Source organism: Gasterosteus aculeatus, chromosome 17 (assembly GCF_964276395.1).
Source record: "Gasterosteus aculeatus chromosome 17, fGasAcu3.hap1.1, whole genome shotgun sequence".
NCBI lineage: Eukaryota > Metazoa > Chordata > Actinopteri > Perciformes > Gasterosteidae > Gasterosteus > Gasterosteus aculeatus.
In genome coordinates, this window is record NC_135705.1 from 20,315,961 (window position 1) to 20,339,805 (window position 23,845).

The following is a 23,845-nucleotide window of genomic DNA, read 5'->3' on the forward strand; positions in this document are numbered from 1 at the left end:
GATGTGAGTAGACATGACAGCTCTCATCATTTCCCACCTTTTCATCCAAGCCTTTTGCAATGCAGCGGATTAAACGGGAGCGCTAGGAGGCGTAGCGTAGCTCAAAGCACGCCAACGACCTCGCTGGCGAGCGACGCTCGTGCCCGGAATCCCGTTGATCCCGGGGAGCGTGGGAAAGCATAAGGCGCTCCTTCAAACGAGTGCACGCCATTCGCACGGCCATTTTGACAGGCCTTGAATTGCAACCGCGGCACCTTCCATTGGACATTCAACACTACTGTTTGACGAGAGGGTTGAATGTCAGTTGGTCAATGCTGCTCTCCTGAGAAGCTGCTCATTATTCAATGCATGATTCTCTCTCGTCCTTCCCTCTGCTCATTCTAACCAACACAACTGGCTGGAGGTGTTGTTTCTGTTGCACTACGCTCACCTCTTTTTTTTGTCCTTGCAACTGCGCTTGAAATTTGTGCCTGAATCCATTTGGACCTGACTGGATCTGAACAGACCCGGTGGACTTCGATTGGGTCCGGCTGAGTTTCTCACCTAAACTGTTTTTTTTTTTTAGGTTTTTGGTAATTCAAAAGAAAACAAAAAACTAAAGAAAAGAATTATTAGCTACATTGAAATGTCTAATCTAAAGATTTGGAGCAGTAAACTGACCGCCTGAGCTCCTGATGTTCAGGCTCCAGTCACGCTCTGTCCTAAGCTTCTGTGTTTGTGTCCGTCTGTCTGTCCGCCGGCCCCGTCAGCTGGTGCTAACCTTCGGATGCTCTCTCTGCTCTTTCCTCCGCTCCCCCTCCTCCCCCTGCAGGAGCCGCTCTCCACTCCCGCCATTTATGAAGCGCCGTTTGCTGATTTCAAGGTTATTCATTCGCATTTAAACCCACCTGCACACTCATTCCTCTCCCACCTGACTGCACCGGTTTGTGTATGAAAAAAAGGAGAAAAGAAAGCGCCATAAAGAATGAAATGCGTCATTTTTCACCGGGTTATTCAGTCAAATAGAACAGAATGTGTGAGTAGATGAGCAAATCTTTCATATGCGATCTAATTAGCGAGTGTTGGTGTAATTAATATGAGTGGCACTACTTTAAATTAGCTGCCTCAGGAGCTTCGTTGTAATTTAATGGGTCTAAACCTCTGGAGCCGGTGACCCCTAAACAGCCTGGTTCGGGTGGTTTCGCAGTAGTTTTGTATGAGCTATTTCTTTATAGTCAGTGTATAATATGCAGAGGAGGACGTTTGACGCCCCCACAGAACGCAACATGAGGAGCTGAGCGTGCTGTGTGCATGTTGGCACATACACATTACGTCATACAATAAAGTTATATTATAATACGGAATTGCACTGTTAATTAATCAACACAGAATGCACTGATCTAAAAACGTGTTTACACGCTTTAATGTTCAAAAAAACATCAGAATATCCCTGTCTAACTCAATTACAAATATAGTGTTTTTTCACAGCTGCTGTTATTGAAGGAAGGTTTTACTTCTGATGTTCGATCATTTTACTGTATATTCGGGATACATTGCGTGTACAGTAACTCTGGCTCAGGGTCTGTACAGAAGCCTCCATCCCCATTCCATGTCGTCCCCGTCAACCCTCCCCCGCCCCCCCCTCGTCGGCGGCTTTGTAACCTTCGAGTGGTGCTCCTCTCCCTTCTGTAATCGTCCCAGAAGGAGCTCGGGGACAGGAGGCCTCAGCCTCGCCTCGCCTCCGAGGAGGAGGAGGGGGAGGAGGAGGAGCAGGAGCGCGACACTCTGGCCTGCATGAGAGAAACCCAGCTGGGCATCGAGCGCAAGTGCTCCAGCATGACGGTCAGCTCCACGTCCAGCCTGGAGGCCGAGGTCGACTTCACCGTGGTCATGGACCTCCACTCCGGCTCCGAGGACTTCTCCAGGTGCATGTCGGAGATGGGAGGGAGGGAGCGACAGCCCGAGGTGGGCCGGGAGGACTTTGAGGAGACCTCCCGGTTCTACTCTGCCCGTCTGATGGGCTCCCGGGACAAGTTTCCCATGGAGGAGAAGCTTGCCGAGGAAGGAGCGCACCATGAGGTAGACGGATGAAAGTCATCACCCGTCGTCATCATCGCACTCCGGATTCACGCTGCCTGGTTGGATTTCGTTGCCATAAAAACCTGAAGCTTTTTTTTTCCCAAAGCCATTTTTTGTTGGATCATTTTTTCATGTTGATTTTTTATTCTCTGTGTTGATGTATTCATTTATGTATTGTTCACTCATTTAATTCTTGTCAGCGTTTCTTTTAACTCCCGCTGCGCTGCCTCACCGTTTGCACGCTTTCACCAAGCCGAACAATCCAATCATAAAGCGTTGTGTGCCGGAGCTCCGAAGCGGCGCGTCGCTTTGCTCTGAGCGGGAAACGCTGATGTTGTTTGGCTCTGACTGCGGTTCATATCTCACACAGCCTCCCGTGGCAAAGAAGGAAGCCAGCGCTGTGAGCATGGCCCACATGCTGAAGAGGGCCGACTCCAAGACGGAGACGCATACGAATGGGTCGGAGGTCAAGCCGGCCGGCGCCAATGTCTCCTCTCAGGTAAAGCAGCAATAAGAATGTGGGCAAACCTCTCAGCACTATCGGATAAAACCCCCTCATCTGTGGCCTTCTTCTTTGACCCTGTTATGTCATCTGCTACATGCATATTGCTAAACGTAGCATTTTATTAGCAGCCATCTAGCAAACATAATTGATTCAGGTAAAATCCAAAGACCCACTTACCTTGTATTTTATCTTGTAAAGTTAGCTTCATATTTTTATACAGACATTTGTCAGAGGAGCGGTTGGATGTTGTTTTCTTGCTGATTCAGTTCAATACAAAACTATAACTATCAGCGCATTAGCTTTGCGGAATAAGAATAAGTTGTCAAAATGAACTTTCTGCAGCGTCGCTACGTCCCCCGTTAAGTTCTACCGGGATTTTTCTCTCAACACGTCGCGGTTTTAGAGGAAGTCATGTGCAGGACGATTTTCGGGGGGGGGTGAAGGACTTTGTTAAGGATTTATATATAGTATTTAGCTCTTGTTATCTAGGTCATGTGTTGGATACAATTGTCGATACGACTTTAAGCACCAGCATCGGTGGACAGTGAGGACAACGTGACGGCATCGTAGGATCCGGATCTGGTCTTAATTAGAGTAGGAAGCCTTTGTCTTCATGCTGTGAAGCAATTCCCAGGAGGGAAGACGTAGCGGCATCATCACGGTGCGATTAAACTAGTGACAGTTGGTGTATGGTGAAAGCAGGTGTGGATCCAATTCATCTCCCGAGGCAGAAATTGGAATTCCGGCCGGCCGGCTGTCCCACAGGTGCCTTATTAAAATGAAGTTAATCGCTTCGGGGCTCTTCAGCCATTCAGCTCGAGATGCGAATGAACTCGGCAACAATGTCAAGTCGGTGCCTTTTGCAGACCCAGATCATTGTTATAAGAGGAAGCAAGTGGAGGATGACGTCACCCGATCAAAGATCTCCAGCACCGCCGGTGTTACGCCACCAGAGGGAGCCTTTGGTTCTGCGAGGCATCGCCCCCACACTGGCTTTGATTGTCAGTCCACTAAACCGACCAATTCATCCCAGGCTGTTTGGATGAGATATGTATAATGGGACAATACTTTTTATTCTGTTCCGTTTTAGTGAGAGTTTCTGAAGGACAACGTAACACTAAAGCAGTAAAAATGGCTCCTTCTGAACTCACTTCAGGCCTTTTGCTGTTGCTGTGAAGCCTCACTTTGTCCGAACAACTCGTCTCATGTGTTGCAACATTAAGCACAACATTATTTGACAAAATTCTTTATTTGTATATTTTCTTATATTTATTTTTATGATACAGATTTCCCCTTCTTATTCTGGCGTGTTTGCAAACTGTGCCACCGATTATTACCGCCGTCCGCTCCATGTTTCAGCGTGTCGATCAGTAAAGTACTAAAAACGCATTCGGATGCTCCTTCTCTCACACACTGACTGACTGACTAATGAGCTGCTCGCTGAGCCGCCACGTGGGCTGCAGCGCCGCTTATTTAGGATTACAATTACACGCGGGCTTCCCCCCCCCAACGACACAGTGTGTAAAAAGGAAAAGAAAGTAAAAGGAGTAAACTCAGAGTGTTTTACCACAATGCGGTTTAACCCTAATGAGAAGAAAAACAGTTGAATTTACCATCCTCATCAATCAATGTCACACAGTGTCATGTTTCTATCCGTACGAATACACAGTGACGCTATGTGTACATACGAACTGTGGGAAGAATATTTCGAGACAATTATTATGTGAAATGGATTTGGGATTTTGTGCCTTTTGAAGAGGTACTAATCAATAGTTTTATCGCCTAAAAAATGATCAGATATCGATGTGTATCTGTCGCTTGCTTGCAGTGAAATCCGCTCTGCGTAGCATCTTCTGGTGTATTGTTAAGGGGTGAAATAAGACTTACTCTTGAGGGACCAGGGACATGATTCCAGGTGAAAGTCATGCTGTCATGTTTGCCACTTGTATTGTTCTGTGTGGATCAGTAATAACTGACTGCTGATGTTTGTCGTCTCCTGCAGTGAATTCTTCCATTCAGCTGCACTTTCTAGGTGGAAGTTAATAAAGAGCATTCTTCTCTCCTGCAGAACTTCAGAGTTGTCGGCCCACGTGAAGCTCCGGCTGTCCTTAAAGAAAACGGCTCCCCTGTAAGTATGTTTACAGAGGAAGCACATCAATGTGTGCGTCTGTGTGTGTGTGTGTGACTGTAACACAACTGTGCTGTAGGTAAAGGCCGGATCCCAGGGGAGGGATTCTGTCGTGTCCCCGCTGACCATCACCGCTGACAGCGTCACCTCAGCAACCACAACTCAAGTTACCAAGGTAACACCTCATCTGTTGCCATGGTGACAGTTTAACTGGGGCCCGGACGGATGAATAGGTTTCATTCCTCGTTGTCGACATGCTGGGATCAATAAACTGATATAAATCCTGTTTTATTCATCGGTCTATGAATGATGACACAATAAAATGTACTATTCTTCACATTAATAAGTGACTACTGGAAATACACAACAATGACCTATGACTACTTCTTTTGTCTTCTGTAAACTGACATCGACAGTCACTGAATTCCCTTTTTCGTCTGCTGCAGACGGTGAAAGGAGGCTTCTCAGAGACCAGAATCGAGAAGAGGATCATAATCACAGGAGACGAGGATGTGGACCAACATCAGGTGAGAAGGACGAGACCCGCAACACTTCCACACATTGTTCTATATCTGCAAGAAGGGCACACGCGCTGACGCCTCGTGTCCCTCCCAGGCGCTCGCCATGGCGATCCAAGAGGCCAAACAGCAGCACCCCGACATGCTGGTGACAAAAGCCGTGGTCATCAGGGAAAGCGAGTCTCCGACGGAGGAGCTGCAGCAGCAGGCAGAGGTGTGCGACGTCTGATCCATTATTTAACGCTCTAGCAGGCGCCGGGCCAAAATCATTTAAAAGGTCAAAGTATAGTAAGTTCTAAAATGTCACAGTGTAGAAGGTCATGAACATGTCACAGTATATTAAGTCGTCTGACATGGAGATAATAAACATGTTATGGTGCAGTTTCATGACTCATCTGTGATGCTGTTTGTCTCTTCTGCAGTCCTGATCGGCCGTGGTGGCTGCTGAGACGAGGGAGGGGGGCGGGAGAGCATCCAACAGACGAGCGCCTTCCGGTCTGCCCCCCCCCCCCCCCCCCCCCCCCCCCTCTCCCGCAGTACGCCCCCCCCCCCAAGACTCTCTGTGAAAACACTGGAACAAGAACGGACTCACTTCCATGAAGCAGTAGACCTCCACAACCAGCTCTGACTCTCGCCCAACCCCCCCCTCCCACACACACACACACACACACACACACACATCTGTCCTGGGCCCATTGGGTCAGGTGGTCTGAATCCCTCCCCGTAAGGGTCCTGGATGAACAAGGTATAAGAGTGGGGGGGGTTAAATGAACAGCGCCAAGCGGCCTCTCGCTCGATGCCGCCTCCTCCTGACTGCAGCTTCAGTAAAATCCACAGCTGTCTTATAAGCTTTTTACATTTTTATCTATAGAGGATCTAATTTATGTGCAGTGTTTGCTTGTTTATGTATAATGTCAGATAATCTGCATGATGAGATAGATACAAAATAGCAGCGGGAGTGCAAAATATGAATAAATACACAAAGGCATCCATATATGTATATATATATATATATTATGGGTCTGAGCCCCTACAGACCGCTGGGGGGGGGGTCCACTGAGGAAGGACAGCCGGGACTCGTCCGGTTCGCCCTCACCGTTTTTTTATTTTCACGTCAACGTTGAGGAAATGCTGGTCACTGGTTTCGGGCGCCGTCGTACGACGTTGAGAGATATTTTAATATGAATAATGTTTTATTTGAAAGCTTTTCAGAAATGTGATGATTTGACTGACTGCCGTCATGGAGACTGTTTGCTTTCCTCTTCACTTTGACGCGGTCGAGCTGGAAGATTAAGTTAATCAGAGCGAACTCCAAACCAGAGAAGTGGTGCTGCAGGACGCATGCGCACACTTCCCTTTGGGGGGGGGGGGCAAACCCTTCAGTCGTTTCTTTAGTTCTTGTGCCCCTGATATGTTCGTTCATCATTTGAAATATTTTTGTGGTATGAGAGTTATTAATTCGGGCGGCAAAACTACAACTTTTAAGTTTGTGCACGTTCACGAGCATTATCCTAACGTGGTTTTTTTTTTTTTCATTCTGTCGAACTGTATTTATAGGAGTGGTGAATGTGAGGCCTGTGCCCCCCCCCTCCCTCCCCTAGTGTCACCAGGATGACCTTTAATGATATACTATGCATCACTTAATCACCCATAGACCCCCCTGTGATGGAGCTTGACCCTCGCTGGTGACCTTTCGCTGCTGTTAGCCGGAGGCGGAGCATCTCACTCATCGCTGTAAAAAGAAACAAGGAGAAATTGCAATAAGCAGCCATCGCTCGCGTCACCTGTCCTCTAAAAGGAGAAAACTGTGAACTGTAACGCAGAGGCGGTACGCAAAAGGAAGCTTGGAAGTGTCGCCCCCTGCTGTTGATGCGTCGGAGGAAATTCATTTGTTTTTAGTTTTTTTTTCTTCCTTGTTTTCTGACACTGGACTGTTGTGGAGGCACCTCGCTGATGACTGCAGCACGTACGTACACTGTAAAGCTGTTTGAAACGGACTCACCACTGATGGGAGACAGACGAGGGGAGAGATGGAGGGAGGAGGGGCCTCCATCCACATGCACATGCACACATACGGTATATATGCACACTTCTGTGTGGTGCCCATGTAGACTTTGAGCCCGTGGGTGTAAAACCAGCGTCTCATGAGTGGGTGCCTTATGTTCGGAGTGGTGCTGACGAGAGCAGCAGCCGGCGTTATCACAGCTCAGCCGTCAATCATCCCCGAGGCGGACGTGGAAACGACCCCCCCCCCCTCAGTCGGAGGGCGAACCGGAGCTGGTCTTACAAAGCGAATTACTCGCTTGGACCAGGACGGGACATTGAGGGACCCTTTGGGTCCTCAGCGACATGACAATATTTATTGGCCCCATTAACGTGGACAATCCAGATGAGTTCCCATTATGGGTTTTAGGTTGTTTTATGTTCTTTTTTTCCTGAAGAGCATTGAGCTGCGCTGCCTTCTTGCTCTACATCCCCCTCGTGCTTGGTGGTGTGTATTTGCTGTATTTGCATTCAGTCTAAATGGAAAACCTACATGCATAAATAAATGTCTCAGTATGATTCAAACACTGTGTCTGACTCCACTGAAGAGGGGAAGGGGACCAGTTGTCTAATAGTGGACTGTGGGGAAACAAATTCTTTGTCTACTTCATTAAATGACTTTCATCCATCAGCAGTTCGTCATGTGATTAATTGTAGTTTTTTTGTGTGAGAAGTGGAGGCTGCCGTTGACGCCTTGTTCTTCACTGCCATCTCCTGGCCTCCATCAGCACAACGATGCTGGCAGCAGGTTTGAAGAAGTTATTTATATGCTGTTAGCGCCATCTAGTGCGCTAAACGGTCTGATACACGATTGCACTTGATGCCTTTTTGTCCACTTTTTTTAACAACGCAATCCTTTTATGTGGAAAAAAGTAATAGTATATAACGTCCAAATAAGTCAAAGCCAAACAGAGTAATACCATTTCTAAAAGTCAACAAATACCTGTAGTTTATAAGTTGAAGAAAGACACGGAACTGAATTAAATGAACAATGTATATTATGTAAAAAATAAAAAATATATATAAAATAATCGTATAATCTGTCATAAAAAATTGAAAAATAGTATGGGGAAGAAAATAAGACATTCATAGTAGAGCCTGTCAAATAGAAGACAAACTCTGCTATGACTGTCTATAGTATATTGAAATAAATGTCAGCATACATTGCTGTTATTAGTATTAGTTATTAGTATTAGGGTAAATCATACTATGGTATTTTCACGGTTATGGCGTAAAGATCTACAATTGTCACCTGATACACCGGTGACACATCAAGATATGAAGAAGAGATTCCAGCCTCATAGTTATGACTCTTTTATGTCTTCTTTCGTATATATACATGTAGAATATACTGTGGACTTTATTATAGAAATACTACACCTTGACTTTTTCATGACATTGTTGTCTACGTTGTGATTGACAGGTTATAATTATTATGTAACCCTTTCACAGTTTGTTATCAGATCGTAATTTGAACCTTTTGGTCGGCCAAAAATGTATCATTCAACATTTATTTGTAAGTCAACCGTCTTGTTTCACTTCAGAAACGTGAGTGTGGACTCCCTTGTTATTGGAACGGGACCCAAAGTTTTAATCTGTAGCTCTTGGCAGTTTTAATTGGAGCCGTGCTTTGTTAAATCCCCGGAGTATCCCTTCAGTAAACTGTAACTCTACATCCACGTGTTTCATTTGTTTAATTGTAATGTGAACAAGTAGAGAAGAACATACTCCCATATGTTGGTCCCGTGATGTAGTGACGGATTGACCCACAGAGCTTGACATTGTTCTATAAATCAATAATCTTTATTAACACAGTATAAACAACAAACAGCAACAGAGGGAAGCCTCACGTAAAGTGTGTATGGACACCTCGGAGGGGCTGACTGAGACGGGGGGCTCATCATGGTTCAGATACATATAGTTTACACTAAATGATCAGATGCATGAGCCGTGCACGTTGCCAAAGCAAATCGGTCGACTTGCAGATGGACAGAAGAGAAGACAAAGGAATAATCATGCTGAGCAACAGTTAGCTACAGTATGAAACAGTTATTACACAAAAACAAAGTAAATCATCTCTTTAGAAAGGGATTTTTTTATATAAATGATTTGAAGTGTACAAAACAGTATATTACACATTTCTTGATGGATGATTCTGAGCGAGACTCAGTAGCCTACAGCACACTTCCCTTCAAAGTACAAACTACTTAACCGGATTACACGCTACATACAGACTGCGCGGCGCCTCGGCGGCACGGCAGCCCCTCGCGGCCTCAGGAGACTACGGGGAAAGGAAAGGATCAGCAGCATTGTCTTTAAATAAGAACACACACCTATAAAATGCACCAGGCCTCATATATTGCCAATATCCCATGCGAAATATCCGAATGCCATTCAGACGATTCTCGTTCCTCCCACCCGATCCCCACAAACAGACATGTAAACATCCCCGCGGCTGCTTCGCTGTTCAGTGCTCCTAATGGTTTTTCATACACACATGAGAAGTTAAGGCTCTTTAAGGACCTGAGGATTTTGAACGTATGATGAGGCACACGGAAGGCAAAGAATAGCTCTAAACACGGCGCTAACTGAAAGGGGGAGGAGCATGAGACAGCCACAAGCGTCCCGTCACCGGCTATCAATGGCCTCTAAAGCAGCAGTTACTGGTAGCGAGCTTTCATGCGGACGCCTCTAAGGACACCGTCGACTTTTTGGGAGTTCTTGGCCACCTTCTCTGATAGGACTGGCACCAAAAAACACGACGCTTGCGATGCGTTAGCATCCAGCGTGATAAAAGGTCTGACTGCTGCAACCATTGCATCCGTACACGGAGACATCCCGCCTCCTGTCATGGATGGTATTTCCATCCAAGCTCCAAAGATGCTTCAGCATTCTTTTGTTGTGAGAGCAGTGGAAGTGTCTGTCAACGCGTTACAAACTAAATGCATTCCTCTGCGGCAGCGCGGCATGGGGACATTTGGAAGGCCCCACTAAGTGGGCTTTGGGTGAAAGCTACTTTGTATTTAGTCGGCGCACTGCAAAGGGCCTGTGTATCCGTCCTCCATGCAGGAGAACCCAGATACCTACAGAAGAGTACTATTGGTATGCTTTTGCTTTATGCGAGGTGCGATTGGACCGATACTGCGGCAGCTACACCCGATTTATAGGCTCCGCTGCCACGATGACACTCAAACTATTTGAAAAGGATGATACAAGTAAATAAGGTGGTGGAGGCAATTTTACAAAACAATGCTTCTATTCACATGATGGGTATTGAATTCATTAGGTAAATAAATAATAAAGTGCTGTTGGCATCTGTGTCATTTGAAGAGTGCTACTTTTGCTACCTCATTGTTGTTATTTAGCGCTAACGCGTTAGCGTGGTGGTTGAGCATCAGCGTGGGCTGTAGGGGGATTTGAATCCTCTAATTTAAATGACCAATTTTGACAAACACTCAATGTCGTCCTGTGAATGAAACATTTGTGACATATCGCGGAAACAGGAATGCAACACAGTAACAGTTAATAGTTCACTCACTTGAAGAAAATAAACGTCTCTGGTCTGATAGAACCAAAGATTTCCTTATTTTAGAAGACAAAAGGCGAACTGTCATATCACATTCTTAACCTCCAGTCCGGATAATGTTATTTGCCATGCACCTCATTTTCCTCAAACCCAGAAGGACTCCCAGTTGATTAAAAAAAAAAAACTATAAAAGCTCAACGTGTCATACAAAAAGATGCATATAAGACATTTTCTCTTCATTTTTTTGTTCTTATGAAAGCTGCTTTGGTAACAACATAGTCACGACATCGGTCCCCTTTGCTCAGCCTGGGCGCCGGAGGGGAATCCTTCCCTATCATCTCAATGGCGTTTTTCTTTTATTTTTTTCACTTTTTTTTGTTTGTTTATTTCCTCCTTTTGACTCTACAATCTAGATGAATGGATCTAGTGACACCGGAGTGGGCTGTGTTCTGCGTTCCGCCGTAGCGCTGTCACCGCATCAGATGCAACGTCCGCCGACAGCCGTTTGTCATAAAGATGTCCGCGCCGTGAAAGACAGCGCTATTGTACTGAGGGCCGATAGAGTGGAGACCTTGGACGCTGAGCCGACGGCGTTGGGGCCTGAAACGGTACGAGGAAAGAACGAGGCCGTTAGACACCTTTTGGCATTTCACTTTACGAAGCCGACGTCTCCCTCCTGCCTGCTGAGTGCTACAAGATATGTGAACGTAGTTACCGTTGCTTACTTCCGGTTTACTCCATTCATTCAACGGTAGCTCAAGATGGAGAGAGCTTTTTGCATTGGAAGCAAAGCAAACAGAGGCTTTTCCTCCACGTGTCAAACATAAGGGGGGGTAAGTGGCAAATGGACCACTTAAAGCACCGCTACGCTAAGCTAGCTGCTAGGCTAAGCTAGAAGCTAGAAGAGTTGCTGTTCCACCCGGTTGAATTCTGCCTCCAAGATGATCAAATGTGTGTAGTTTTGTGTCTAAAATACACGTTTTCTAAAGTGATTACTCATCACTTGTAAGATGTCTTTAGAAGAAAACAAACATTCATTAAAAACAACAACAACAACAACCTTCGTTAATCGCCATTAATGACAGTAAGGAGCTGAGGGGCAGCGCGGTGGAGGGGAGATATATTCGGAAGGCCGTCACCTAAACGAACTCATCAAGATCAGGTGGTCCAGGAGACACACCTGGACCTCATGTCGTCAAGGGGCTACATAAGGAAGGAGCAGGGAAGGCAGTTTGGGGACAGGACCTTGGTGAACCGGATAGCGGCCCGGGGCGCTTAAGTTGGGTTTAGGTTTTTTTTGCTGGCGGCTGGAATTACCGGAGTGATTTATTTTGTTTCTTTGACTGATTGATTGAAATGTCTCCGAAGACACGTTCCACCTCCTGACTGCTGCACTGCCTTTTATTCACTATCCTCCCGGCCATCTTGTTACACTCATTTCAAAATGTGCGATAAATCAGTTAATTCATTTGTATGTATTGACAGCCCTAGCACAAATAAAATATACATTTTGTATCTAATGTTACGATACATAAGACACGTTGGTCGGATAAAGTGACGGCAAAATGCCTGCGGTGAATTTCCCAAAGAGCCCGTTTTACACCCCGAAAGTATCCAGAACAAACATCACAACTTCATACACGATGTCACGTGGAGGCCGTAATTACAGAAACGTCTCCCGTGGTGCCTTATTTCCCCCGTCCTCGCGGTCCCTCTCAGAGGTGATGATAGCTAATCTGTTCAGGCACGACGGCAGCCAGGCGGTGGATTATTCTGCAGCTATCTCACCACTGACCTGGTATCCTCGGGATGGTGATCTGCCTGCTACTGCTGCCTTCCCCTCCCTCTCCAAAAGGCTTTATCTGGATGATATAGTCCTCATCAGTGGGCAGGGCGAGCTCCACGGAGGTCGTGTTGGTTTCCATGACGTTGAGGCGGCTGTGGCGATTCTTCTTGTACAGCACCTGAGGACGGACGGCGCGAGTCGACAGTCATTCGCGGCCACAAGCACAATTTCTCCAATAAAGCCGAGCAAGTGGGTGCCTACTTTGTAGCCGGTGACCTCCGACTCGTTGTCGAGGGCCTTGACCTGCTCCCAGTTCAATATAATCTTGGAATCCGATGTGTTCCACATCACTTTAACCGGAGGCTGACTGGGCGCTGGGAGCAGAAAGACACGTTCTTCACCAAAAGGACAGCTGGAACGGGCGCCGGGGAGGCGACTCAGGCCGGTACTTACGCGGCTTCTTGGTGGTGACGTTGACCGCGGCGCTGGGAGGCCCCGTTCCCGCTGTGTTATACGCCCTCACCGAGATGCAATACGTGCTGCTGCCTTTCACCCCGCGGATAACAGTCGACGTTTGATTTCCCACAGTCTTCTGCACGCTGGCCGTGTCTTCCCTCTCACTTCCGCTCCAGTACCTCAGCTGAGAAGCGACAGGGCGGAACCGCAGACGTGAACGCAGAAAACGCGACCGACACCTTTTTTAAAAGCTTTCTGTTACACCCCGTCAACGCAGCGCAAACTGGCAACGGCGAGATGTGAACTCGGCGGGGTGGAGGATGTGAATCGGTGTGCTGTGTGCTCATCAGACATGTGTCACGGTTTAAGCTTGCGTGGTAAAGAGTGAGGCGGTTTGCTCGGGGCCCTTTTTTATGCAACCGCTGGGTGGAAACCGGCCCTCTGTTCCCGTCTTGGAGTTCGTTAATGAGTGGAATTAAAATGACAACAACTTACTGAGCGCGGGACCAGAGTCTGCAACCTCTTTGTTGTGTGGATTAGAAGCTAAACGCCGCGTCCCTGGGAGTATTGCATCAGTACACTAATCAGGGTGGTTACAGTACTTAAACAACAAGAGAAACACAACCAGGCCACAGGCGGGGGGGCGAGGCTGGACCGTTATGCACGCAGCCAGCTATTGTCTCCGGTGCCCAAGGTGCATGAGCCTGAAACACTCATCAATAATAAAAGAGAACACGATTCAGCAGCATAAGTTGCCGCACACACACACACACACACATAAGGTGTATCATTATGCCTGACCTCATAGCCCAGGACTCTTTTTTTGCTGGCATTCCAGGGCAGAGCTTTCCACCACACTTCCATCTCGGATGCAGAGAGGCTCTTGGCTCGGACCCTGGTGGGAGCTCGGCCGGGCTCTGGAGTTAATACACAAAGGCTCAGATGGAACACGCAGCTTTTGATGGCAACATCAAACAGCTGTTTCTTTCATTCAAACAACAGAGGAACTTTGAGGAGGACGCTTGCAAGTGCTGAAAGAGGAACGCCGGCTTCAAGATCGCTGCTCAGAGGCTGGACGGATCCACCCGTGTGCTCAGGCATCAAACCGCTGGTGACATGAAAAATGACACGCACCTTCTTCAGCTGAGTAGATGTTGGTAACCGGTCCGAAAGGCCCCTCCCCCTCATTGTTGTAGACCCCGACCTTCACATGGAAAGGTGAGAAGGGCTGGATGCTCTCGTTTTTAAAGACGTATTTGGAGGTTTCGGGGGAGGGCACGGCGGCCTGCATCCATCCCGTGGAACCGTGGGGTCGGAAAGCCACCACGTAACCGAAGCCCGGCCCGTTCTGCAGCTCCTCAGGGACGGGCTGCAGGGGAGGAAAGCAGAATGATAATAATATATTTTAAACTCTCGATTCATTAATTTAAGCGCGATACATTTAACAAAGCTGAGACTTTTATTTGAGACTTGGCCTCAAATAAAACCTGCTGTGACCAAAAAAAACCTGCTACCGGACACATCGGTTACACAGCACGACGCCATGAGCTCAGCTGTTGTCTGGACTGATGGCATGGCTCATATATTCATCGCTGCAGACTGGATTCTGGTGGATAAACCGAGCCGCTTCACTCTAAGTTCTAATAAACACTTGATTTCTTCTTTCTGTTTTACAACTTTCTATCTCAACGTAAGCGTGTGGATATGGAATCTTTGAGCCCCTAATATTTATACATTGGGTATTCCTTTTTTGAGCTTCAGTGAATCATGCATCTTTTCTTATTAAGTTACCACATAATGGGCTCTGAAATCATATTGATAATTAGAAACATGTCGTGAATGTAAACTAATGGTGTGATTGAGTGTTTCTGGGAAGGAGTCAATTCTACATTATTAATGACTTAATAAAAGCATCTTGGTTTACATTTTTCCTGAATATCTCCTAAAAAATATTAGTTAGTTTCTTCTAAATAAAATGTCTTTTAATGAAAAGTGTACATTGTAAAATCATTCCAATTGAATTTGCCATAATATGTGAAAAAAACATTTTTATTAGTATTGTATCTAACATGTTTGATTCTTATTTTAAATTCTTTACTTACTTTAGTGTTTTACAAACCATCTGAATTATTGTGATGTCATCTGGGCCACAACTCCACCGAGGTTATTAACCGCTGCGTTCACAGATTCTTGTCGTTTTTCTAACTATCTATACTTCCCCTCTATCACCCACAGAAGATCTTATTATCTCACGCGCAGGGAACCCAGTGGGTATAATTAACACTGAAAAGTTACATTTTCAGACTCACTACAGGTAACTCATTAAACTTATACGCGACTTTAATGAGTTATGAGTTATCAAAATTAAAACTGAAACACGGCTGCTTTTTATTTCCAAAGGAAAGCGCCTGAGGGAAGTTCACATGCGAGGCAGACGCGTGGCTTTGTTCAGAAGTCAGACTGCGTTTGAACTCCTCCGTATTGAAACATCAACACTGATTCTGCCAAACGCTTCACAGCGGGGGCTGATGATTTTAAAGTGGCGGAATAAATATAGGCTTCTGGAGCGTGACTGATGTGGGCTTTGCAGGAGAGAAAGAGGAAGAAAGACAGGAAGGAAAGAAACGATTTGAAAAAAAAAAAAAAAAGGTCTGTACCATTAGGTTTAATTATCATATTGAAACCTGAAAAGCATTCGTCTCTCCCCCAGGGTGACGGGCGCAGTTATTGCCTCTCTGTTCTTAAAAATGAAACGCCATACATTAAGCCGCTCGGCTGTTATTGATGAAACACAGGCCCAGATGCACGGAGAATAATGGCGTCTGGCTCCGGCGGTCCAGAGCCGGTTCGCTTACCTCCCATGTGATGACTAATTCGGAGCGACTGCCGCCGCCTCCACTCACGTTAGCCGGCGTGACCTTCGGAGCTGGAGAGCAAGAAGACAGATCAGCTTAGCCGTGTTGACGTGACGCAACGCTGAGACGGCGCGCGGAATCGTTATTCATGTCGCTCCTCCCCGGCAGCAGAGAGACGCAACTTTCTGACATGGTCGAACTGCAACGTTTGCAATTCCGGTAAGAAAGCCGCAGGATTCTCTGAGCGGAGCAGCGTGTGTGTATTTTCTAATCTGACCAAAATTCCAGTACACAACTGACCCCATTGAAAGGCTTTATGCTAAGCTAAGCTAACCACTTGAAGGACGGGGTTGTTACTGCATTGACTTTACGTACTACAACCTGAAGGAGTAATGCGTTCAGTGGTTTCCATGACGGAGTGGTACATACAGGTCCCCTTTGTCCTCGCTTGTTTGGATGGCTTGCTGGGCTCGCCGGTCCCGACGGCGTTGCTCGCGAGGACTCGAAACTCGTACTCCACCCAAGGGCTCAGGTCTATTACTGTAGCTGTCAGCCGGTGGCCCCCCACCACCTCAGGAACTGGCATAAAGCACACAGTGCAGCTTTCAGTATCGCACAACTTTGTGTGTGTGTGTGTGTGTGTGTGTGTGTGTGTGTGTCAGCTTAGCATCAGCAGCAGAATGACCTCCAGCCTGACTCACATAGTGGGAGTCCACCACAGGTGCATTCACAGTGGTAATCCCACCCAAGGACACACAACTCAAAGAAACAGGACACAAACACAGAATAATCACATCTGGAAAATAACAAGTATATATTAGAGGGTTAATAGACAGCTATGAACTCTAATCACACGTGTGATGTGATGTGTGCGTTCCGCTGGAAACTACAAGAAGCCATTTCCTGATGCTGACCGAGGAGCTGTGTCTGCCTGCAAGGTCATAATGTAGTTACATTTCACATTTGATCCCGATGTGGTGAATCAATGAGGCCAGTAAAACCCTCCGATAAAGTGTCCTTCGTTTTCCAAAAATATCAATACAACAAGGTATATAGTACGCAATAAATGCACATCATACCGGCCATAAATGAATGCTGAGCTCCATTTAAGCATCATGGGGGGGTATGCAGGCGCTATCTGTTAACAACACTATCAGATTGCAGCCACGGCAACGAGCTTCCATCATCGGGATGAGATCCACGTCTCAGGATTCCCAGGCGTCCGATGAAGTGGCGGTCAATGGTCACGCTAGAATAGCGTACCATTTGGGGCCCGGGCAAAAAAATGACTTCTCCAATATCCTCACAGGCGAGGCAGAAAGAAGAGCGGAGCCCCTCCATGTGATTGGAGGAGGCCACGGCTGGTTGGAGAGAGCTTACCTGTGGTGACAGCCTGCCACCCGAGGGAAAATGGTGTCCTGGCCTGGATGGTGTAGGCCGTAATTGGACTGTGATTATCGGGCCCGGGCCTCCAGGACAGAGAGGCTGTGGTATCAGTGATTTCTTCTACGTGGACGCTGGTCGGGGGCCCCGGGGGACCTGAGAGACGGCATAGCCAGGCAGCACAGAGGAGAGGAAGATAAGAGAGACAGGCGGAGGAAGAGTTGGGGGGGGATGTAAATCAGGAGATGGGGAAGGTGGAGAGAGTGGCGGCGGTTTTAGCACCTGCAGCTACTTCAGCAGAGTCGGTGAAACCTTTGGGAGCTATTTGCTATAATTAGACAGTAAATTTTCTTCCTCGGAAGGAGAAATTTCGGTGCGCCCCCCACTCTTCATTCTGTCCTTTTTATTTTTTTTGTCTTTGAAGCACAACTGGTCACAGTAAACGCTCATCACCAACAAGCTCCATCCTACTTCAGCACGGGGTGAATAATACATCATTTAACCGGTTATCTGGTCGCTGGTCATTTCCAGTTGAAGCGCGTTGGTTCTCAGGGGAAGTAGAAGGTAGTTAAAGGAACGCCGTGGCTCACCTCTGACAACCAAGTCAGCAGCAATGGAAATGCTGTCCACTTTGGTTTGCACGGCACACGTGTACTTCCCCGCATGCCTCAGCTGGATGTTCCGAATCATGATGTCTCCTGCCGAATGCTGCTGTCATTCGACACACACACACACACACACACACACGCACACACAGGTTCCATAAGCAACACGGTAAGCCTCCAGCTATTATAATTTCGAGAACAATACCGACTTCCCCGGCCACTGGGGAACAGAACCAGCTGAACGGGAAGCTCGTCCTCACGTATGTGGATCTTGAAAAATAGTTCCAGGATTCCGCATGCAGCCTTCCCTTCTACGGCCAAAGAATACTGGGCACGGTCCACGCCTTTATTCTACCACTATAAATATAGATATGTACTTGTTCATATAGTTTGATATTGCTAGAGTTACTTGGGGGATGCTTTATTCCATCTCTAATTGCAATCACGCACTCCTACATGATCATTTCATCAGATCGGAGCTGGTTGTATAATAAATCGGATACAAACTGTGGCACAATCCTGTCGTGGCTGGTAGATTAATCAAAGTAAGTGCAGAGTTGAAGCGACGCGTTAGTCCGACTGTAAATGATGGTAAAGGAAGCAACTGAATCATAGATACAGGAAAGTGCTGGATATGTTCTCTCTATGTTCGCAGTTTTTGAAGGAGACTTGAATATCTTTCTAAGGAAAAAATGAAGCAACGTAACACATGCTGAGATGCAAGCGGCAAACTTCTTGAAGTATACAGAGGCCGACTGAGACTGGGTGCAGGGTGCGTATGGAAATTTCATTTTTAAAATAAACCACAGGCAGCAATTTTCCTGCCCATAAATAATAGACTTGATACAAACACTCCCTCTGCACTGCGGCTGCATTTATTATGACCCTACTAAAAGAGAGAAAAAGGTACGATATTGATGTACCAATGAATCTTCACAGTCACCTCTTGACCTTTATTCAATGGAATCTCCAGAGGGGCTGGGAAATAAATCAATGTCTTTTTATGTGGCAAAAGGGCACATTCACACTAATGAAATGAGCAACACAATATGGTTTGATTCTTAATCATTCATTGTGCACTGAGTAAATGACGGAAAGCTTAAGGGACGCCTGACACGAGGTGGAGCACGTAATGCAAAAGTAAAGCGTGCAAAATGCTGTCAGAGACCTGCATCGTGTTTGTCATGAACCCCGCTGGAACGTCTTGGGGATCATTTAAAGTATCTGTGTGGAACTTGGTGAAAGTCGATAGAGGAGCAGACGGAGGCTTCAAATGGAATCGGTATCAGATCGCTGCACTTTCACAGGGTGAAAAAACTGTTTTCACAACATTTTATTACGCACGGAACTGTGTGTTGACAGTAATATTCGCTTGTGTATGTGACAGCGGCATAAATGCCTTAATTGTATCATGCTAACGTTCCTTTATTGTGATTATCTAGAAAATGCTTCTATGCAATTCTGCATATTGGCACAAAAACATTAGATTGTGGACTTACGCCTCCCACTTTTTCAAAGAATCCACCGTGGCTGCCGAAGTGGATGAGCTGCTCGTTGAAGAACCAGGTGAACTTGAGCTCCAGCGACGGGTCGTGGCTCACCTGGCAGGGCAGGACCACGCTCTCCCCCACGGTGATGTCCAGCGTGGACGGCAGCGTGGTGATGGAGGTCGGCTCTGAAAACACACACACGCGCCGCGCACGTCTGATCAAAACACACTTTACCGCCCCCCCTCTTACCCCCCTCGCATTACAGTGCAGCACAGGATGTCGGGTTTGCAAAAAAATAAATAAATCCCTTCCATCATCCTCATGGACACGTCAGCCTCAGTTAATAGAAGGATATACGGGACCGAGCACACGGCAAAGTAGTGCGCACTGCTACAATAGCGGGTATTAGTTTGGGCCTGAGCTCGTCTCTGTGGGGACTCAGACGTGTCTCTCCTGCGTTCTGAGAAGCCTCCATGTGTCACTGACAGCTCAGCACCAACCCCCCCCCCCCCCCCTCACCCTCGGCCCCCGAAATTCCCAAAACGCGCCGCTAGGAAAACAGCAAACAGCAGCGAGGCACTTCTTCCAATCTTTTGGAGCCTGCGGTGCATTACAGCGGCACCGCCAGGGAAAAGGCCCGGCGTCCCTTATCTGCACTTGTGTGCGTCTGCAAGGTGGAAGGACATGATGAGAGGCGGGATGAGTGGGGGAGGCTTTGTTCTCAGAGTGCACAGCGCCCGTCCCCCTCGTGGGGGTGCTGTGATTACTTGGTTGAAATTGCCACTCAGAGCGCACAGAGTAAATTAACCATGGCAAATGATCCCTGGACAGGCATAGATTCATGGAGAAAGTGCCGGCAATGCAGTCTTCATCTAGAGGGAATTCGATACCTCCATTGTATTGGCTCGCTCCACACACACACACCCACACACACACACGCACACACGCACACGCCATCGCCACGCGCTCCTGATGTGATTTATCGAGACCTTTTCTGATATCAGGCCCAGAGTGCTATCAGATTTTTGTCATATACAAAATTAAAGTGTGTCTGGGAGCCACAGTCCTATATTGCTCGGGCTAAATGGCGAGCGATGGTGGCGCACTAAAAACGTGGTAATAACACGCAGACAATGGTTTGTGTTTGGTGAGGGCTGCACCTGCTAGAACAAGGGCTGGGAGGAAATAGAAAAGCTACGGGGGAAGAAAAACACGACGACACTCTACGTGATGTGAGGAGAAGGAAATTGGAGACAAACAAAAGGGTCAGGGAGGAAATATTCTGATCCACAATAACAAAAAGAACGCATCTGCAACATGGGAACATGCTATAAAGATGTGTTATGTATTGGTGTGTGTGCCGCGTCCAGGGATCCGCTGTGTCAATGATGGGGATCTGCTCCCTTATTACCCTCCTCTGCCATCATCTGTGACACGTTATATGGACCAAGCTCGGCTACGCCGCCGCACGCTGGGCTCTGGAGCATAATTTGATTGATTTCCGTCCTGTATAATGCCTTGTTACCCGCTGCCACTGGGAGAGTAACCCGCTCACTTAACGGGGGGTCGGTCACAGGCGGGACGGGGAGACGGACCGCAGGGCACCGAGGGCTGCTCAGGTGGCTCAAACCGTCGCTGACGGTGACGTGAATAGTCGGAAAAGGAATTCATTAAAGTTGTCGAATAAGCTTCAAGGTGACGACGTCTAGTAGGCCAACAAATTCCATTCAAAAGGTTGTAGAATTCATGAGCGATACTTATGTTGACTTTGGCTCAAAAGACCGGAAATGTTCACATGGGTTTTTCTTTCCTCTGCTCAGGATAGAAGCTTTTTTCCTTCTTTTGGACAATGTTTGATGTGCAAATCCCCTTTTTAAACATGCACATCTTTTTAACCTGGTCTCGCTTCTGAATCAGTTCGACATCCTGGATCTATTCTTTTTAGATCTCATATTATAGATCGTTTTTTAAATCTTTTTTTTGATTCAGCAGACAGTCAGTGACCGTGTGGGTTTGATGGCAGCTTGATGGAGTAGCAGCAGGGTAAATCCCATTATAGGGTTCTTTTAGGAAATACGTAAATAAATTGGTAAGTAGGTATTGTATCATAAAGCATAATAAAAATAGAATAAATGGTGTCAAAGTGAGACATTTTCAGAGGAGAAAACCATGCCGTGTGTATCAGTATATATTTGAATGAAAATCACATTATTCAAGCGACATGAAGTCAGTGACCCTACACAACAACGCGCACGCGTAACCTGTCGCTGACCAAGTGACTGCCGCGCTCCCACAAACAGCAGGCGTCATGAATAATGCCCCCATGGAGATCCCCTCCCAGCTTTAATGGTCTGAAGCTGTAATGTGGAAGAGCGTATTCTCCTTGAGTGTATAGACACGGTGGTTCTCCTCACACGGGGAGTGACGCGAGCTTGAATAATGCACAGAGGAGACGCGGGCCGCGGGATCCAAGGATCTGGGACCCTGTAAGTCCTTCAAAGTCGCCGATGACGCCGAGGCATTTCGGTTCGGCGCGGGCACAAAGCTGTGGAGGAAAACGCCTTTCTAAAACAACAAACATCGGGCCACGGTTCACATCATTTATTTGAAGGTAAATTCCCGTAACATGGATCACATTCTGGGGGGAAAAAAAAGCTCTGCCGTCCAGAGTGGTCGGTCACTAAAGTGGGATGACCTTCATGAAAAGAAACCTTTCCATCGCCGCTTTTTCCTCCTTTTGCTTTTCATATGAACAAAGCGGAGAGTGCTTTCATCAACGCGGCACAAACTCCTCCTACGCGCCTCTTTGAATGCCACTTGTTTTCCAGAGCACAAATCAAAAGGTCTTTCAAGGACAAACTTCAGTTGCAGTAAAAGCCTGTCTACATCGCTCAGCAGATGCACGCAAGATGCACCCAACACTGTTTTCAGAGGCTGTGCAAAGCCCACATCCGCAGCGACCTGCTGCTGATCGCTGGCAGATGGCTGCTCATTTTCTCTCTGCACGGACGTCAGGAGTCGCCTGCATCTCACACACCTACTGGGAGTCGATACGGACCAAAGGGTTCGCAACTCGCACACACTGAAATACTCAGCTGGAGATTTCTCACATACCCCAGAAACCAACGAGAGCAGAACACTCCACCAGAGGTCCTTACCACGTGGTCCAGCATCTGTGGAGCATCCCCCCCCCCCTCACTGCCAACGCTTCCACGGTATGTGTAACTTTATAAAAGCATCCGGGGTCACATGGTGCCGGGTGTCCAAATGAGCAGAGGTGCTTATCTACAGGTATCTAACTCATAGATGCTCCATCCCTCGCTGACGAGTAACCACAGATGCCATCAGCCTTTTATGTGCTTGACCGAGTGCCGCGCCGCGCGTGTCCTCCAGCAGAGACCGTTATCCTCCATCTTATTCCTTGTTCATCTCTCTGGCGGCGGACTTTTCTCTCCAACTTTTTGAGGGCGGCTGTTTGAAACACGTATTGAAAACCTCTGGCTTACCGACATTCTGGGATGTCACTTAGTTGGAAATTTTGTAACATCTGACGGCCAGTGAGTTCATCTAAATGCAAATAAAGGCACGATTACATGGTCACGATGGCAACCATCATGTACAGTGTTAACTTTGTGTTACCAACTCGTTCTAAGGAGCCCGACAAACCAGGTATTTGGTGATAAACTCAATAACTCTCATACCTCCCGTGAGAGTATTGGATGAATTGTAATTATTAAGTAATGATGGCGCAAGATAAAATGTTACGGGTAGACCAAGTGATTGTGTTTGCTAAATATGAAGGGGATCCATTCAACAGTTGCTTAGACATTTAAAAAACGTCCACTGGGATCGCCAAGCGCCACCAGCGTGGGAACGTGATACAATAACCACTTAAAGAAAATATCCTACCTGCTTAATCTTTACTTCCCAAACACCTCCAGAGCCAATGGTTATGAAAAAAAAGCGATTTGAGAGGCAGCCAGAAGTGAACGCAGCGTGAGCTCCGAGGCTTCCAGTTCGCTGACCATCTGTAACGATCGGAGGCCCTAATTGCCACGGCTCATCTCTAGCGTAATCCAAAATTCAGGGAGCGCGTCAAAAAAAAATCAAGTGCAATTAATGTGCTAATATCCCTCCAGTGTTGAAATGACGGCGACATTAACAAGGCTCATCTGTTGTGACCGCGCCGCTTGCTAGGTGGCTCATTCACAGCAGGAGACGGCGAACGCCTTTTGACAGCCATCTTTTTCTTTTTTTTCTCCATCCAAAGTCAATTTGAATAAACTGCTGTCATCTCCCATAAGGCCGCTCCCACGGCGCGCGGTCCCCCCCCCCCCTGCTAAACAGGTTTCCCATGTTCCATGAGATGATGCATGTAAATCACCCCGTCCCATCTTCCAAACAGTATCGATTGTGACAAGCGGCGCCCGACATTACGTAGAGGAACGTTTGAACATCGGCAGCAGGAAGCAGCCTTTAACGTATGAAAAGA

General features: G+C 47.1%; 2 protein-coding genes across 13 annotated transcripts in view; one reads left to right on the forward strand and one right to left on the reverse strand.

Annotated features, from left to right (window-relative positions):
- The window catches only part of LOC120834822 (band 4.1-like protein 1), a 47,239-nt gene extending 39,462 nt beyond the window's left edge, over positions 1 to 7,777 (forward strand). For 9 of the 11 annotated variants that reach the window (XM_040203110.2, XM_078091697.1, XM_040203116.2 and 6 more), the window contains 8 exons: positions 812 to 862; positions 1,681 to 2,058; positions 2,429 to 2,557; positions 4,632 to 4,691; positions 4,771 to 4,866; positions 5,138 to 5,218; positions 5,307 to 5,423; positions 5,632 to 7,777. In XM_040203110.2, the coding sequence (XP_040059044.2) occupies positions 812 to 862; positions 1,681 to 2,058; positions 2,429 to 2,557; positions 4,632 to 4,691; positions 4,771 to 4,866; positions 5,138 to 5,218; positions 5,307 to 5,423; positions 5,632 to 5,637 (918 nt within the window). In that variant the 3' untranslated portion in view covers positions 5,638 to 7,777. The remainder of the gene's footprint in view (positions 1 to 811; positions 863 to 1,680; positions 2,059 to 2,428; positions 2,558 to 4,631; positions 4,692 to 4,770; positions 4,867 to 5,137; positions 5,219 to 5,306; positions 5,424 to 5,631) is intronic. The other 2 variants (XM_078091699.1, XM_078091700.1) reach the window with 2 other exon arrangements.
- Positions 7,778 to 9,036: 1,259 nt separating this feature from the next.
- The window catches only part of cntn4 (contactin 4), a 100,065-nt gene continuing 85,256 nt past the window's right edge, over positions 9,037 to 23,845 (reverse strand). The window contains exons 13-23 of one of the 2 annotated variants that reach the window (XM_040204296.2): positions 19,363 to 19,538; positions 17,849 to 17,969; positions 17,256 to 17,414; positions 16,305 to 16,454; positions 15,876 to 15,946; positions 14,155 to 14,389; positions 13,822 to 13,937; positions 13,018 to 13,204; positions 12,826 to 12,938; positions 12,574 to 12,742; positions 9,037 to 11,378 (exon numbers count right to left, since the gene is read on the reverse strand). In XM_040204296.2, coding sequence (XP_040060230.1) covers positions 11,287 to 11,378; positions 12,574 to 12,742; positions 12,826 to 12,938; positions 13,018 to 13,204; positions 13,822 to 13,937; positions 14,155 to 14,389; positions 15,876 to 15,946; positions 16,305 to 16,454; positions 17,256 to 17,414; positions 17,849 to 17,969; positions 19,363 to 19,538 — 1,589 coding nt within the window. In that variant the 3' untranslated portion in view covers positions 9,037 to 11,286. The remainder of the gene's footprint in view (positions 11,379 to 12,573; positions 12,743 to 12,825; positions 12,939 to 13,017; positions 13,205 to 13,821; positions 13,938 to 14,154; positions 14,390 to 15,875; positions 15,947 to 16,304; positions 16,455 to 17,255; positions 17,415 to 17,848; positions 17,970 to 19,362; positions 19,539 to 23,845) is intronic. The other variant, XM_078091702.1, reaches the window with a different exon arrangement.